General features: G+C 47.6%; 1 protein-coding gene and 1 long non-coding RNA gene across 2 annotated transcripts; one reads left to right on the forward strand and one right to left on the reverse strand.

The window, feature by feature from the left end:
- Positions 1-879: 879 nt before the first annotated feature.
- VPS4A (vacuolar protein sorting 4 homolog A) lies at positions 880-10,292 on the reverse strand. The gene is made up of 12 exons (XM_031950087.1): positions 10,111-10,292; positions 7,942-8,053; positions 7,696-7,843; positions 6,581-6,642; positions 6,378-6,497; positions 5,791-5,947; positions 5,490-5,638; positions 4,678-4,759; positions 3,902-4,121; positions 2,819-2,959; positions 2,205-2,301; positions 880-1,744 (listed from the first exon to the last, which is right to left on the reverse strand). The coding sequence occupies exons 1-12, from the start codon at positions 10,129-10,131 to the stop codon at positions 1,734-1,736; spliced, it is 1,320 nt and encodes a 439-aa protein (XP_031805947.1). The 5' UTR covers positions 10,132-10,292; the 3' UTR covers positions 880-1,733.
- A 130-nt stretch (positions 10,293-10,422) lies between these two features.
- Positions 10,423-13,172, forward strand: LOC116421300. Its single transcript, XR_004231614.1, has 2 exons — positions 10,423-10,560; positions 11,440-13,172. It is a non-coding gene; the product is annotated as an uncharacterized LOC116421300 (long non-coding RNA).
- The last annotated feature ends 1,539 nt before the right edge of the window (positions 13,173-14,711 follow it).

Genomic DNA, 14,711 nt, shown 5'->3' on the forward strand with positions numbered 1-14,711 from the left:
ATTATGGGAGAAAGAGGCTATGTAACTGAGAAGTCTGGGAATTTTCTTGTAGAATGAAATCTTTTGAATACAGAATCAAATATATTAAAGTGAATTGGCTAATGGGCAGACCACTCTCATCTGTTCCTCAAAAATGTTTAAAGGTCAGTCATGTAGGTTAAGGTTAAATGTTTAGATCAAAGATGGGTGGCAACATTAAGACCAGCATTCATAGTTGTAGTAATGCCAAAGCATGTGCTGTAAACTCCAGATTTCTGGGTGCCTGAGAAATGCCACAAGCAACAAGGAATCTTTTGACCTAAGAAAGGTGCAGTAGGTGTGGTGACCCAAGGAGCATATTATAGAAAACGTTTTGAAATGTAGCAACAGAGGTACAGGCAGGGAGTTTTACAGACCCATCTTTTGCTCTGTATTTACAAAGTAAACTGATAGCAGAGAATCTATCACCAAGAGCATGTCTGAAATCTGGTGCAACATGCTTTTAAGGACTGTCTTTTCAACTACTGTTCTTAGGGCCAGACACGTAGTTTCTAGTTTGGAGGATTTATCAGGAAGCCATTTAAAGAGTTAAGTGTCTAGTTTATAACTGTCAAGATATTCCCCAACACTGACAGAATCACAGAACTGAATTTGACTTTAGAATCCATCTAGTCAAACCAGGCCTTAAGAACTCCCTCTAACTAACAAATATGAGTTAATAGTAACAAATTAATTTTATTACTCATGATAAATACAACATCAGTAAGTTGATATTTTATAAAATATGCACAAGTAAATATTTGTTAAATTTGTTTAACTCTTCATAAATAAGGATGAATCTGCCACTTTGGGAGGTAGTGTTTTCCAATTTTTAGATCTATTTGTTTTTTATGACAAAAAAAATCTTAATTCTGTCTTACCCACCATCTTGTTTTGTCCAGTGGAAACACACAAGTTTAAATTGGTTCTTTAATCCAAAAAAGATATAGCCATTAAAGGATTAAAATTTGTGCCAATCTCTTCTTCCCATTATTCAGATTTTAAAGGTATCGTAAAATCCCTTTATATAATGTCAAGGGCCTGGAAAAAGACACCTTACCTTCTAAGACAGCATAGATATTCCCTGTAAATAAAAACCAAAACCACATTAATGCCAGATGGCATGCTCCCGGAATCTTCTGGCTAGAGGCACCTCAGTCCAAGAATACCCAAACAAAAAACAACCTAAAAAACCAGATTTGAGAATAATGGATGCTTTAGAAGGATTCTTCCTGGAGGGTAGAGGCTAGAATGAGCCTCCTAATACCGACCCCAATGATTCCCACCCTTACCATCTGTTTGTTAGGTAGAAAATCAATTACTCAACAGTTTATTTGCTGGATGTAAAGGAGAGCTTAGCAGTAGCTTTCAGGAAACGCTAGAGACATGAGATCACTCAGGTGGCTCAGGAGGGGAAAAAGGTTTATTAGGCCATTTCCAAGAGAGGGACTCTTAAGTGTAGCAACACTGTTCTGCTCCCACAGGCAGAAAGAGGAAAAGGCAGCTGTGAAAAATGGGCCAACAGTCTTCACTACAGACCTAATTTCTTTTGACTGGAATAGCTTTTCATTTGCAGAAGTCATATCCTCCTCCTGCACAGAAGAAACAAGTCCGTGTATACCTAGCCTCAAAGTGACACCGGCAAGATTCCTGACGATCTTAGGAAATATTTAGGACGAAGAGCCAAAGGGCTTCAGATGGCCTTTTCTCAAGAACTAGGACACGGCTATAAAGAGAAAGGAGGAGGAAAGGGCTGGCTGAGCCCACCACTACAGGAATGGGATTGTTCCACTCCCTGAAGCTTTTGGGTGATTTTATTTTTATTTATAAACAAGACAAAAATCCAAGCAGCATTAATTTAGAATAATTACAAAAAAAAAAAAAAAGTTAAAAAAACAGAAGACAGGGAGAGTCAGGAAAAGGAGTAGTGAGCATTTGGAAAGGAGGAAACATGTAGAACCCAGGCTCCGTCATGTACCAGCTGTGCTCCAGTGTCTCTGAGGCTGTAGGAGAAGCCCATCCTCCTTGCTTCCCAGCTGGTCGCCAGACAGCAAAGTGGATTCTGTTGTGACTCTGGGATTAGCCACATGGGGCCCTGCCTGGCTGCTGGCATGGGGAGAGGAAGTGCTGTGGACTTCCCCTGGTCAACCTCCCCCCTCGTCATCACCCCTACAGAAGCTTTTAACCTTCCTGTCCAAAGTCCTCTGAGAATTTCTTCACTTTCAGAAGATCTTCTGCATTGACGGTGGGTCGGGTGGTGGCCAGAGACCGAAGCATGTCGGACTGTAAAGAAAGAAGAGGTCTTGGGACCAGGGCCTGAGCTGGTGAAGACCTTCTGTTCCCAGTCGCCATCTTTTATGCTGAAAATTTCTCCGGGACTGGGTGAATTGGAATTTGTATGTTGGGGAGAAAGGGTGTCTCACCTCATAGCTTTTTTTATATTATATCATAAAGTTATTAATGGATCCGGCCATAATATCATGTATCTGCCTGAGCAGAGACAAAGTAATACTAAAGCTAGCAAATCAAAATGATACTTTATCGAATACCTATTTTGTGCAGTCAAATCCCTCAACTCAAATGGAATCATTTGTATAGACTTGTGATGCTAAATAAAATTAGAGAAAACTGTACTGTCTGCCTCTCCACAATGAGACCTTTTCTTGTGTAAGCTAGAAGGAAGGACCTATGGGGCTAACACTGCCACAAGTGGTTCTGTGTTTAGAAGAGGGCACGGTTGTTTGGGGGCAGTGAAATGAGGAAAGTTCTTAGTTTGTATTCTGGCCATCTGTCTATTTACCATGCATACTACAGGCTCCAACAGCTTGTCACTGGGTACATCCATCCAAGTCATCTCAATGGCTCCAGGGTCTCCTGGAGAGCAGGGGGTCAGAAGGTCATCTATCATGACTCCAGGGTTGGTGCGAGAAGGGCCCCGAACCTGGAATCAAACCAGAGACATAAGGGGCCTAGAGCTACCAGCCCATCGAGACTTAATTTTTTTATAGATTCTAGCTAGACAGAATAGAAATTATTCTCTGAAGAATATTTTGGAGCTGAAAGGTGCTAAATAATTCTCAGGTAATATTGGTTGTGTGTATCAAGTTATCCAGGGAGATCATGGGAAAGCCATGCAGTTTAATTAAGATAGCTTTTAAGTCCAGAAGCAGAACACTGAAAAATCTACAAGCTAATCTTTAGGAGCCGGCACGGCACAGAGGAAAAAAATCTCAGGTTTGGAGTCCAGAAGAGTTCAAATACAGCTTCTAATGTTGATTAGTTAGATGAGTCTCAGTAAATCATTTATTTAACTTCTCTATTCACTTCAAGCAACTCTCTAGCTTAAGTTTCTTAAATTAAAAAAATTGAGTGCATATCCCTATTTTGTTCTTCTACCCACCCATCACTGAAAACAAAAACCAAACTTTCTAACAAATATGCACAGTAAGCAAAAAGACTTCCTTACCAGAGCCCCCTTTCCACCTCCATTCAGAGTTGACTCCCCGAAGGATTTGAAGCAAAGACATTTGGGGGATTGCCCTGGTGGAAGCTGCCCTGCCAGGTAACTTAGACTTATAATCCTTCTATTCTCCTGCTCCTAAATCTTCCCTTTCCTCCCTGTTTTAATGCCCACCTCCTTGAAGAACCTTCATTAAGTACCACTGTCCTCCCAGCATCTCTTAAAATGACAAGGAACTAAAAGCCAACCCTCCCTCCCCCACCTCCAAAATGGAGAGGGGGATGTCAGATATGTACCCCCCACTTTCCTTGAAGAACAGGAACACACCTTCCAAAAAGCTAGAAAGCACCAATGGGAGCCCCCGGAGCGTGGCCGGCATGGTGCCCGGCCGGCTCCCCCTCCGCGGGGCCCTAACTGCTCTACCTTTTTGAAGTGTGTTGCCGACTGCACTTTGCGCACAGGCTGCATGAGAGAATCCCGCACGATGATGCTGATGTCGGCTCCCGAGTAGCCGTCGGTCTTCCGGGCTAGCTCGAGGATGTTGGCCTCCGTGAGGCTGTGGGGGGTGTTCCCGAGATGCAGCCGGAACATCTGGGTCCGGGCCGCTTCCTCAGGCAGGGGGATGTAAATGCGTTTTTCAAACCTAGAGGGTAAAACACCGAGGATTGGTGCTCCAGGTTTAGAGAAGTGTGGAAGTTCCATTAAGAGTCTCCTCAACTCCTGAAACCAAGTACCAAGGTGAAAAGGTGGGTCTTCCGGGGCCCCTGTGCCACGTGACGTCACTCCCCAGATCCAACAAAGGTACAAAACTGATGCTACCCTGTGGGAACCTATGTGGGGAACTGAGACGAAAGGAGAGGGGATCTGAGCGAACGGATTCATTCCAAAGGAGAGAGAACAACCATGGAGTTTCCCCCATAGCACCGACTTCCTGACCTGGCATCCCCAGATCTAGTCCATGGATAGATGGCAAGGGCTCTGGGAACTGGCTTTCTTACTCTTTTGATAACTGTATTTCAATACAACTGGGTTCCTTTGCAATCCTCCATTTAACAGCACAATCCTGAGGGATGACCTCTGCCCAGGGCTGGGTTTGCCCAAATCAGCCAGAGAAACCGGGGCCGATCGTGCAGGTTTTGGCCAAGGAGTCAGGGTGGTTGGTCCATGTATGACTGATAATAAGCAGGAGTCGCACTCACCTCCTTCGAATGGCTGAATCCAACACCCACGGGATGTTTGTGGCCCCCAGGACCAAGGTGCCGTCATTGTTGTTGCCGACCCCTGGAAAAAGACCACAAAGCTGACCCTGATAACACAGCCATCGCCGGCCACCATCTTTGGGAAAGATGCCTGGGGGCTCACTGACATGGGGGGTGGGGGGTGGGGGAGAGACACCAGCACCTCCTGAGATGAGAACAGACTCCTGTCTGTGACTGGGCAGAGAACAAAAGAGGGCAACGACAAGAACCCGTGGGCTTCCTGGCTCTGCCAGCCTGGGCCCTCACGTCTCCCTTGGTGACCAGTCAGACAAGACCCGGAGCTCCTGCAGAGTACTGGTGTCTTTGGCCAGAGTTACATAAAGAAGGCTAAAGTGGACAGAGGGGAGGCAGGAGAACAGAGTACAAACAGTCCTGAATAGAGAATTAAGAAACTGGTGTTAAGGCATACGTATGTTTCTTTTTTTGAACCAGGACGCTCCCTTTCAAGCGCAGTATCCAGTTCCAAATTCTCCTCTATGGTCAGCCCAAACTGGCACTGGGTCTGGGCAAACCCCAACTCCAGCAAGGGAGGAGGTGGCCTATCAAAGGGGCAGGGCAGCCCTGGCTATGCCCATCTGCTCATCCCAGGCCCTCCATCCCTGGGCTGTCGGGAGGTGTGCATGTGTTTGGGGTGAAGATTCTGAGACTGAGGAAGTGGGGGCTAGGGCCACATTCTGCTGCTGCTCCCCAGCCCCCCGTAGCCCCCCCCCCCCCCCCCCAAGGATCATGGTGCACCCCGTGCTAATGCTCACCCTGCATCTGCACCAGGAACTCCGTCTTGATCCTACGAGCAGCCTCGCTCTCATTTTCATTCCGAGATCCGCAGAGGGAGTCGACCTCATCGATGAAGATGATGGAGGGTTTGTGCTGCCTGGCCAGCTCAAAGAGGTTTTTGACAAGCCTGGAGGAAAAAGGGGGACGTGGCTACCCTGGCTGGCCCAGCCCTCTCCACCCCCAGCAGGACCCGTGGGCAGGCGGGACGCAGGACTCAGCCTGTGCCAGCTGCCCTGGCTCCAGCGAGCGCAAGGGAGCACAGCCTGGGGGCTGACTTACTTCTCGCTCTCCCCCAGCCATTTGGACATCAGATCTGAGGAGGACACAGAGAAGAAGGTGGAGTTGTTGGCTTCTGTGGCCACAGCCTTTGCCAGGTAAGATTTCCCTGTGCCAGGAGGTCCGAAGAGCAGGATCCCTCTCCAGGGGGTGCGCTTGCCTAGGAGAAGAAATAGAAAATAGTTGAGTACCAAAGGATTCTGGACTGATAGCAAAGGGGGTAATGTTGGAGTTGGGCCCTTTGGTCCCATCTGGAGAAGGTACCATCCTCCTAGGTCAAGACTTCTGAAACCTTTTCCACTTGTAATCCCTTCCCCCCCCAGAAATTTTTACATGACCCTGGGTGTACAGGTACACGAAATAGGCATACGGAGCAAACATTTACCGATAAATCATAATTTTGCAGCTCCCACATTCAGCTACAATACCCCGTATGGGGTCACCACCCACTGTTTAAGAAGCTAGGTTCTGGATGACCCTGAGGCCATCTCCGGCTGACTCAATGACAAGCTTACTGACACTGTTCTTGTGAACAAGCTGAATCAGAAGTCAGGTAACTTTCAACTTAATTTTTGGTATTCATTCCTCACCTGTGAATAAGTGCGGGAACTTAATTGGCAAGATGACAGCTTCTTTGAGCGCTTCCTTGGCTCCCTCCAGGCCAGCCACATCACTCCACCGAATGTTGGGCTTCTCCATGACAATGGCACCTACAACAAGAAGGCAGTGTTCCCTAAGGTGGGGGCTCCGCAAGGGCCTGGAAGCTGACCCCTCACGGTCTCATGCAACTTACCCATCAGCTGTTCTTGCAGTTTCTTTTTCTCAGGATTCTCTCCTTCACTGTCACTGTCACTTCTGTGGAAATGAAACAGGCAATCAAAAGGTGATACTTCATATTGGCAGCAAGGGGCTCTAGAAAAATAAGGGCCAATGCCTGGCTAGAAAAGGGATGGTCTTCAAAGAGCTACAGAGATCCAGCGGCAACACTATGAGTGACCATCATGGCATCCTCACACCAAAGTCTGAGGGAACCCTTGGTCACAAAGGGATGTGCTTAGAGAATTAATTTTTTTTTTTTTCATCACAGAAAGAAAAGATACCCAATCCATCCTGACAAGTAAGAGCTGATTTATAAATCAATATGCTATTGTTAGGTGCAGCTCTTCAGGGCACAAAATAGTAATAACCAGCATTTACACAAAGCTCTATTACTCAATAAGCACTCTACATACATTATATCCGTAAATGTCACAAAAGCCCGGGAGAACAGGTAATGCAGGATTAGCACTCCCATTTTCCAGATGAGGAGACAAACTAAGAGATGAATTGACAAACGCAACATCAGCCACTCAGTGTTTGTGACAGAGCAAGTACCAGAAGTCTTCCCGACTAAAGCCCATTCTATCCCCTCCCCTATGCTTCCCTTCTAAAGACTTTTAGCATCCCTCCAATCCTCTAACCTTGATGGGGTGGAAGAGAGCAGGCTCCCTCCCATCCACATACGACTGTCACCATGGAGGAAAAATCCAAACATTGTAGCAAAGTCTCTTTCTGGAAGAAGGGCGTGCACCCAGGAGCCTTCCTGGCCTCTGGGAAAGACCTTCCACTCACAGCACTCACCCTTTCAAATCATGTCTCCTCATGACAACGTGCTTCCTATAGAGCTCATGTTCCTGTCCCAGAGGCCCACCTGTTAGCTGCTGCTTGTTTTTTTATTCTCTGGGAAACTTCAACTGGAATTTGATAGCCAGGCACCCCAGGAGTTCAGCCTAATTTTACTAGAGCATTTAAAGGAAATTATTTATCCAATTTTATTAGATGACATCACAAGAAAAGGAAATCTATCCTTGAGGCTCTGGGGATTCTCTTGGGCATGCTGACTCTACCCTTCCACACTGAGACACTCACCCCTTGCTGTCATTTGGAGCTTCTTTTACGGGCTTTTTGCTTTGCTTGTCTTTATTCCGTAAGTAATCCTTCAGCTTCTCAGCTCGGTCCAGGTACTGCATACACTTGCCCCGGATGCTCTCCTTGGCTTTGTCACTGTGTGCCTCATCTGTAAAATGGTGGCCCCCAAAAACCCCATTGAGCCTCGGGGGTCACCTCCTGCTTGTGGGATGTGCCCACGGCAGCTCCGGCCCCACCATGACTCACATTTGATTGCATGTAGGAAATACTCCACGGCATGTTGGTAGAGCCGCAATGCCTCCTCATAGTTCTTGGCTTTGTCCTCCTCCGTCGCCTTCGTCACCAGATCAATGGCCTTCTGGAAAGACAACATAGCACAGGGCTCCCAAACAGGTCCTGAAAGCACTCAGTCACAGGCAACAGGAAGCCATGAACTCAGGCTGACTTATTCATTTGTCCTAGGCCAGGAGAGCCAACCACTTCCCAGCCATCAAATAGAAAGGCTTTAAAAGGGAGCACTAAGACGGTCTTCCCTTCTCCACAATAACCACCGTTAACAGGCTTTTCACACTCACTCTCCCCTCTAGATTCCAGCAGAAGGAAACCTGAGCTAACGTCCCAGACTAGAGTTTACAAAAGGATGGAGGAATCACTCTGTTGTTATTAGGATGTTTTATTCTACTACCTCCAAAAAGAAAGCTATCACCAACAGAAGAGCTAAGAAGCCGCTGACCCTCCACTATCAGTCCGTAGTTGAGAATGAGGATGAGAAATGACGTAATTTCCAGAAAACAAATGGACAGAGGATGCTCTCAGTCCTGTATCCACTCATAAGCCTCGCTGTGTGGATTCCAAGGGAACTTTATTCAGTTCCATTGGCCCCACTGAGTGGGCTTCTGTTGGCTAGTTGGGAAGAGGAGACTTCCGGGGGCCCTTGTGTTAAGTGCGGGAATATTTTTAATATAGAGTTTAATGAGCAAGAACAAAAGCAGTGTCTTTTTGTCTGAAAGCTACAATGTGTTGATAGTCACACAGAATCATATAATACACAATAATAACACCAGCCATCCCCTCCCTCTCCAGTGGGACTTTAAAGAATCTTTATGCTCCAAAGTCCAGTTGTCCAAACTCCCGATTTCATCCTTTGTAAGCAGCAGGAAGCATTAAGCAGAAACAACAACCACCACTGGGATTACAAAATTACAATCGCTAACTAGAACTCCATTTCTAATAAAGCGATAGACCTTGACTTTGCTCTTCACAAAAAGGTTACGACTATTTATGTTATGTGCAAGCAATGCATAAGGTCGGCCATCTCTGGGGGCTAAGGCATCAGCAAATGTTGAGACTCTTCATCAGAAAGATGCAGACATTTCCAAGTGATGTGAGATGAAGAAATCAATTTTAGTTCATGGCAAACCAATCCAAAAGCTTTAAAAGATAGAAAAAGAGTAAGAAACCATCTGCTACTAAAATCGAAGGGTTTTTAGTCTTTTCATGGGGCACACTGGAATTTTTAGTCTTATTGGATGAAGAGCCTCAAAGACAACACTCTAAGACTTTTGAACCCTCTGCTTGTTCTTTGCTGCTGCTGCTGCTGCGAATTAGCATCGAACAAAGCTGTCAGGATGCCCCGGGAAAGACACTTCTGCTGGGCCTGTGTTAGCCCCTCTAGGTACCAGGACTGGGAAGGGACCCCGTGATTTCGCAGCCGCAGCCGCTTCCACAGGAGCTATTAGTGAAAGGAGGCAAAGCACCTAAGTTTCAAAATGGAAATTTTAGGAAGTAGAGACCAGCACATATAGACGCGGGCTTCCCCCGCTGCACTGCTTGCTAACAAATTCCTCCAAGGGTGGGCAAAGACGTTCCGCCAAAAGGTCCTGGGAGGTGCGGAGCGTGTCTCATTGCGCCCATTTGACAGATGAAGATCCCCCGCAGAGGCCAGAGACCAGCCTAAGCCCGAGAACGGGGACGGGTGCGGGGCCCCTGCCCCAAGCCCTGCCGGCGTCTGCTGTCAGACAACCGGGCCGCGGGGAGGGGCCCGCCCCCGGGTGACCTTGGGGCGGGCCTCAGTTTCCCCACCGCTGGGAGGGGGAGGGGGCCCCGCGGCGGCGCCCCGGGCGGACCCGACACCGGCCCTGCAGCCGGGAAGGCTGAGGGCGGGTGGGGGAGGAGCGGGCTCCCGGCCAGGACGTGCAGCGGGGGAAGGGTGGGGGCTCACCAGACCCCGGGAGGGGGCCGCAGGCGATGGCGCGGCCCAGGCGGCCCCAGGTTCCCGGGCCGCGGGCGTGCAGAGGGCCCCGGGCCCATCCCCCTCGCCCGCAGCGCTCGGGCCGGGCCGGGCCACGGCCTCCCGGGGCGGCCCCGGCCCGGCTTCCGGCGCGGCCTCCCCCGCCGGGCCCCCGAGGCCGGTACCTGGAGAGTTGAAGTTGTCATTTCATCTCCCGGGCGGCCCCGGCAGCCCGCGGCGCTGGTTCCGGCCTCGGTGCGGCCCCTGAGGGAGGCCGAGGGCGCTGGGTCCAGGACGGGCCGACGGGCGGAAGGGGACGCGCGGCGGGCGGGGCCCCGGCTGGGCGGCCTCGGCTCCGCTCGGCTCCGCTCGGCTCCGACCCCACCGCGAGCGAGGGCTAGAGGGACGGAGCCGGCGAGAGGGCGGCGGGCGGGGCCTAGAGCGGCCCGGCACCGGGTCCGCGGCTGCCCCCTAGCGGCCCCAGCCCGGCGCTGCGGACGCGGCTCCCCCCGGCTCCTCCATCCCGGCGAGAAGGGCCAGAAGCTGCGGGTCAGGCTGGATCCGGCGCGAGACCGTGATCGTGACCCCGAGCACTTCCCCTACGACTGCGGGTCGGAGAACGCGAGGCTGGCGAGGTAGGTGAGAGCCAGGTGGCGGAGGGCCTTGAATGCCGGGGCCGGACGCACGGGAGACAGAAAACAGTCCCGCCGCAAGGGGGCATGGAAGCGCTCTCAGGGGCACGGGGGCGCTCTCGGGGCACAGAGGCCCCCCGGGGGCACGGGGGCGCTCTCAGGGGAACGGGGGCGCTCTCAGGGGCACGGAAGCGCTCTCGGGGGCACGGAGGCGCTCTCGGGGGCATGGAAGCGCTCTGGGGGGCACAGAGGCCCCTCGGGAGCACGGGGGCGCTCTGGGGGGCACAGAGGCCCCTCGGGAGCACGGGGGCGCTCTCACGAAGCCCCTCGGGAGCGCCGTTTGCAGTGTTTAACCAGAGGAAAAGGAACCCACGCGGCTTATTTCCTCGCTTTTTAGCCGCAGAGCTGCCGGGACTTGGGGACTCCTTGTCCCAAGGGGCCTGGGAGGAGGCGCGTGGGCGGCGCCGGGGCCCCCCGGGGATGGGGGACCCGGGACGTTGGAAAGGACAGGGTTACGAGAGCGCTTGGGGCGGAGGGAAGCGCGGCTGTTGCCCGGGGAACAAGCTGGGATGTTCTCCGCGGCAGGAAGTCGTTTCTGAGCGATAAGCAGAGGCTTTCAGTTAAGGACCAAGAGCGGGGAAGCACTTGTTGCCTCGGGAACATTCCCTAGCCGGGCACGCGGTGGATGCTTCCTACAAGTTGTCACCCACCTTAGAACTACTTCTCCTTACTGGCAGTGGCTTCCGGGAGGGCTGGTTATTAAAATGAAGTTGCCTCCTAACTTTCTGGTTCTGCAAAATCATCTTTATGTATTTAGCTTCTTAACGTTTGATTATTTTGACTGGCTGCGTATTTGCCTTAATCATTCTCACTTGTATTAAGTACAGGCTTATGCTAAGGCAAGGGCATTTCTCCAGCACACACCCAGCCTGCAGCCGAGAACAGATGCGGATTAAACCACTGCGGGGGATGATGTTCAAAGTGAATGACTGACACTGACGGATTCCCAAGTATTCATTTCTTTTCAACATTTCTGAAAAGTAAACCGGCCCCCTCATCCTCTCGCCCCTTCCCATGATTTGCATGAAAACGGAGGACCAGATGGATCAAATGATTTAGCTTCTATCCTCCGGGGGTCAGCCGGACAACCAGGACAAGAAGTCATTAACTCATTAAAACTGGGAACCGTGGTGACTCTAAGTCTATTTATGACGGGCATTTCAAGCAGGTAATAATTTGAATACCTTGTAAAAGGAAACATTGAAGGTAAAAACAGGCGCGTCTAAAAGCAAAACTTTTTATTATTTACAATATAAAGGTTACAAAGGTATATATGTACTTATATGTATATTGCCCTTAAGTCACGAATTTTCATTGTAATGTACAATGCTCTATTTAATATGCAACTCAAGGAAAGTGTTGTCTTAAGTATCCATATTTATAGTGTTCGCTTAAAGCTTTCCTGGGATTGATTGTTAAGAACACAATACTGCCCTGTTTAACATTTTTGATTTGGTGACCTAGACCAGCCCAGAAGATCCAAGACGAGAGGAAAGAAGTCTTATTTGAATACAGAACAGAGCTTTATAAAGACTTTTTAAAAAGGATGTACTTTTGATTCTTCCTAGCAGTATTACAATCTTCTAAGTCTTAATATTTAAAAATCATTAGGAACAGTATAGGAAGAGAGGGAGAAGAGGAAAAGGATGCAGGAGAAAAAAGAGAGAGGGCAGACAGAATTTGCACAGATGTTAGCCAAAACAGGCCATTGCGGGTAGTGGTTTTACACAGGTTATTTTCCCAAAGTCCCCGGAACAATGGTCCTGAAAAGAATAGCTTTTGCTTCTCATGCTGTATTCATTGTGGTGTAAACTTAACACTGGTACCATTTATTACAGCTTCCAAAATGGCTCTTTCCACAGAGCAGATTTGCTAAGGGAAACAATAGATGATGCTAAATGGGAAATACAATTTTAAAATAGCTGTACTCCTACCTTTTAATAGGGTTAACTACATAAAGAGGAAAAATGTAACTGGATCCATTTAAACAGAAAATGGATAAACGATATCAAGTTTTCCAGGCTTTGGATTGCATACAGATCCCAATTATATATAGTAAAGAACACCAGGATGGTCAAAGGTGTGTCTAATGTAAGGGGCAAGACATTAATGCAATGATCAGTTTTCATGTACAGTTCTAGCACACCTGGAAATAAAGGTTAGTTAAGGACCAATGTGACTTTCAAGTGCTATACCAAGAACAGGAATATTTTTTTCCAAATACACCCGAAGCTCATCCAATTAAAAATCTAATTTATATTATGAGGTCAGAGGAAAAACCTATTTTTAACTTAAGGCATTTTGTATGGAAAAGGGCTTTGGTTGAATGAAAAATTTTTTGATAAATTAAAAAATTTTCTTCTCTCTTTTCTCAAGTACATTCCATGTTCTGGGACCATGTCTCCAGTAGTTGCTTTAAAAATAAAAATTAAAGAAAAAAGGATATTTCTCTAAGTTTCCCAATGTCTTCATTTTGATCAACCACTAAGGAAGCATTTTTTATGCAAATAAGAGCTATTGAAAGAGACGTCAGTCTGGGAATTCATGTAACAGCACCATTGAGAAAAAAAGTTGGTGGGTGAAGGAAAAAAAAAAGAGTAAATCATATTTAATTGGGTCCAATGGGATTAAAAGACTATTATTTTCTCTCTCCCCCCATCTCTTCCATCTTCACAGTTCTTCACTCAAAACCCTTGCTTTGTTTGGTCACATCTTATTTAGGAGATGAAATTCCACAACCTATCAGACTTCAAGTTTTTCCTTCCTTTTTCCAGTGGGAAAGAAAAAACTAATTTGTACTATCTTAAGAATTGGAAAGAACCCCAGTAGTCACCTAATACAGTCCCTCTCCAAGTCCTGAACCCCCTCTCCTAGACTCCAAAGAGTGGTTCTATTACTTCTTCAAGTGTACCTCAGGATGGGAATTCACTTACCTTCCCCCGTGACAATTCCTGCAGGTCTTCCCTCCTGCATATTAATGTAATGAGATTTCCTTAAAGTGCTCAGACTATCAGCCCCATTTTCCTAGGGCTAACAGTCTTTCCTCAAAGCCCAAGTGCCACTTCAGGCCTTTTTGTCAGATTGCCAGTACACCCAAATTCATAAAAATGGAAAAAACGCTTTGCTAAAAAAAATCTGATAAGTCCTCAAAACCTACTGTATATGAGAAGGCATAATTAAGTTGGGCATGAACTAGATTTGTCAACAAGTCTGACTTCTTCTGAAAGCCCCAAAGCACCAAATGCAGTGCTGTGAATTGTAGGCACTTAAATACTCTGCGCGAATGAATGTTCTTTCTCACTACGGTCTAAGTCATATCTAGTTTTTAGCCAATAAATACATTTGGAAACAAGTCGAGTTATGTTAAATATGGTACATTACTGGTCACTATGTTCTCTAGACAGCAAGCACCAGATGTTATTTACAAAAAGGCACATATAACCATGACATCAAAAGCAGGACAGCTGGAAAATGAGAAAAAAATACTTTAAGTTCAGTCACTGGAGAAGCTCATCATGAGCAGAGTAGATTACTGTAAGAGAGATTACCAGACAATGAAATTAAATTGATTTAAAATTTCGATTCTGAAATAAAAACATATCTAAAAATATTCCTTAAAAGCTAAAATATATAAGTAACTCTTTTTAATAATTATAAACGGTTTCATTTGGATTTCAAAAAATCAGCTTTAAAAGTATAAAATGGGGAAAGTGTGATTGAGAGAAATTTGTTTGAAAAAAGACCTGGGAGGGAAATTTAGTGGACTTTATAGAAGAAGCCCAGTGAGAGTCAACCGAGTAGCCACTGAGATAGGGCAGCCACAATACTAGTGGCATCTTAGGTTGTGTTGGAGGGGCAGACAGAAGGATTGAACAAAAGCTGAGTGGCTTCTATACCCTAGCTCCAGCAACCCATGCATTGGGGAGGGTGGGGGACCATTCAGCTCTGGATGATCCCAATAAAATGGAGAAAACACTGAGGGAAGGGATGATTGGCCTGGAGATTGTGCTGTGAGCTGATCTGTGAAGATGGAGGTTCAGCCCAGAAAGGAATTGATGATATCCATATGTAAAGGGCTGTTTTCCTGTAGAAGG

The sequence above is a fragment of the Sarcophilus harrisii genome, chromosome 2 (assembly GCF_902635505.1).
Source record: "Sarcophilus harrisii chromosome 2, mSarHar1.11, whole genome shotgun sequence".
Taxonomy (NCBI): domain Eukaryota; kingdom Metazoa; phylum Chordata; class Mammalia; order Dasyuromorphia; family Dasyuridae; genus Sarcophilus; species Sarcophilus harrisii.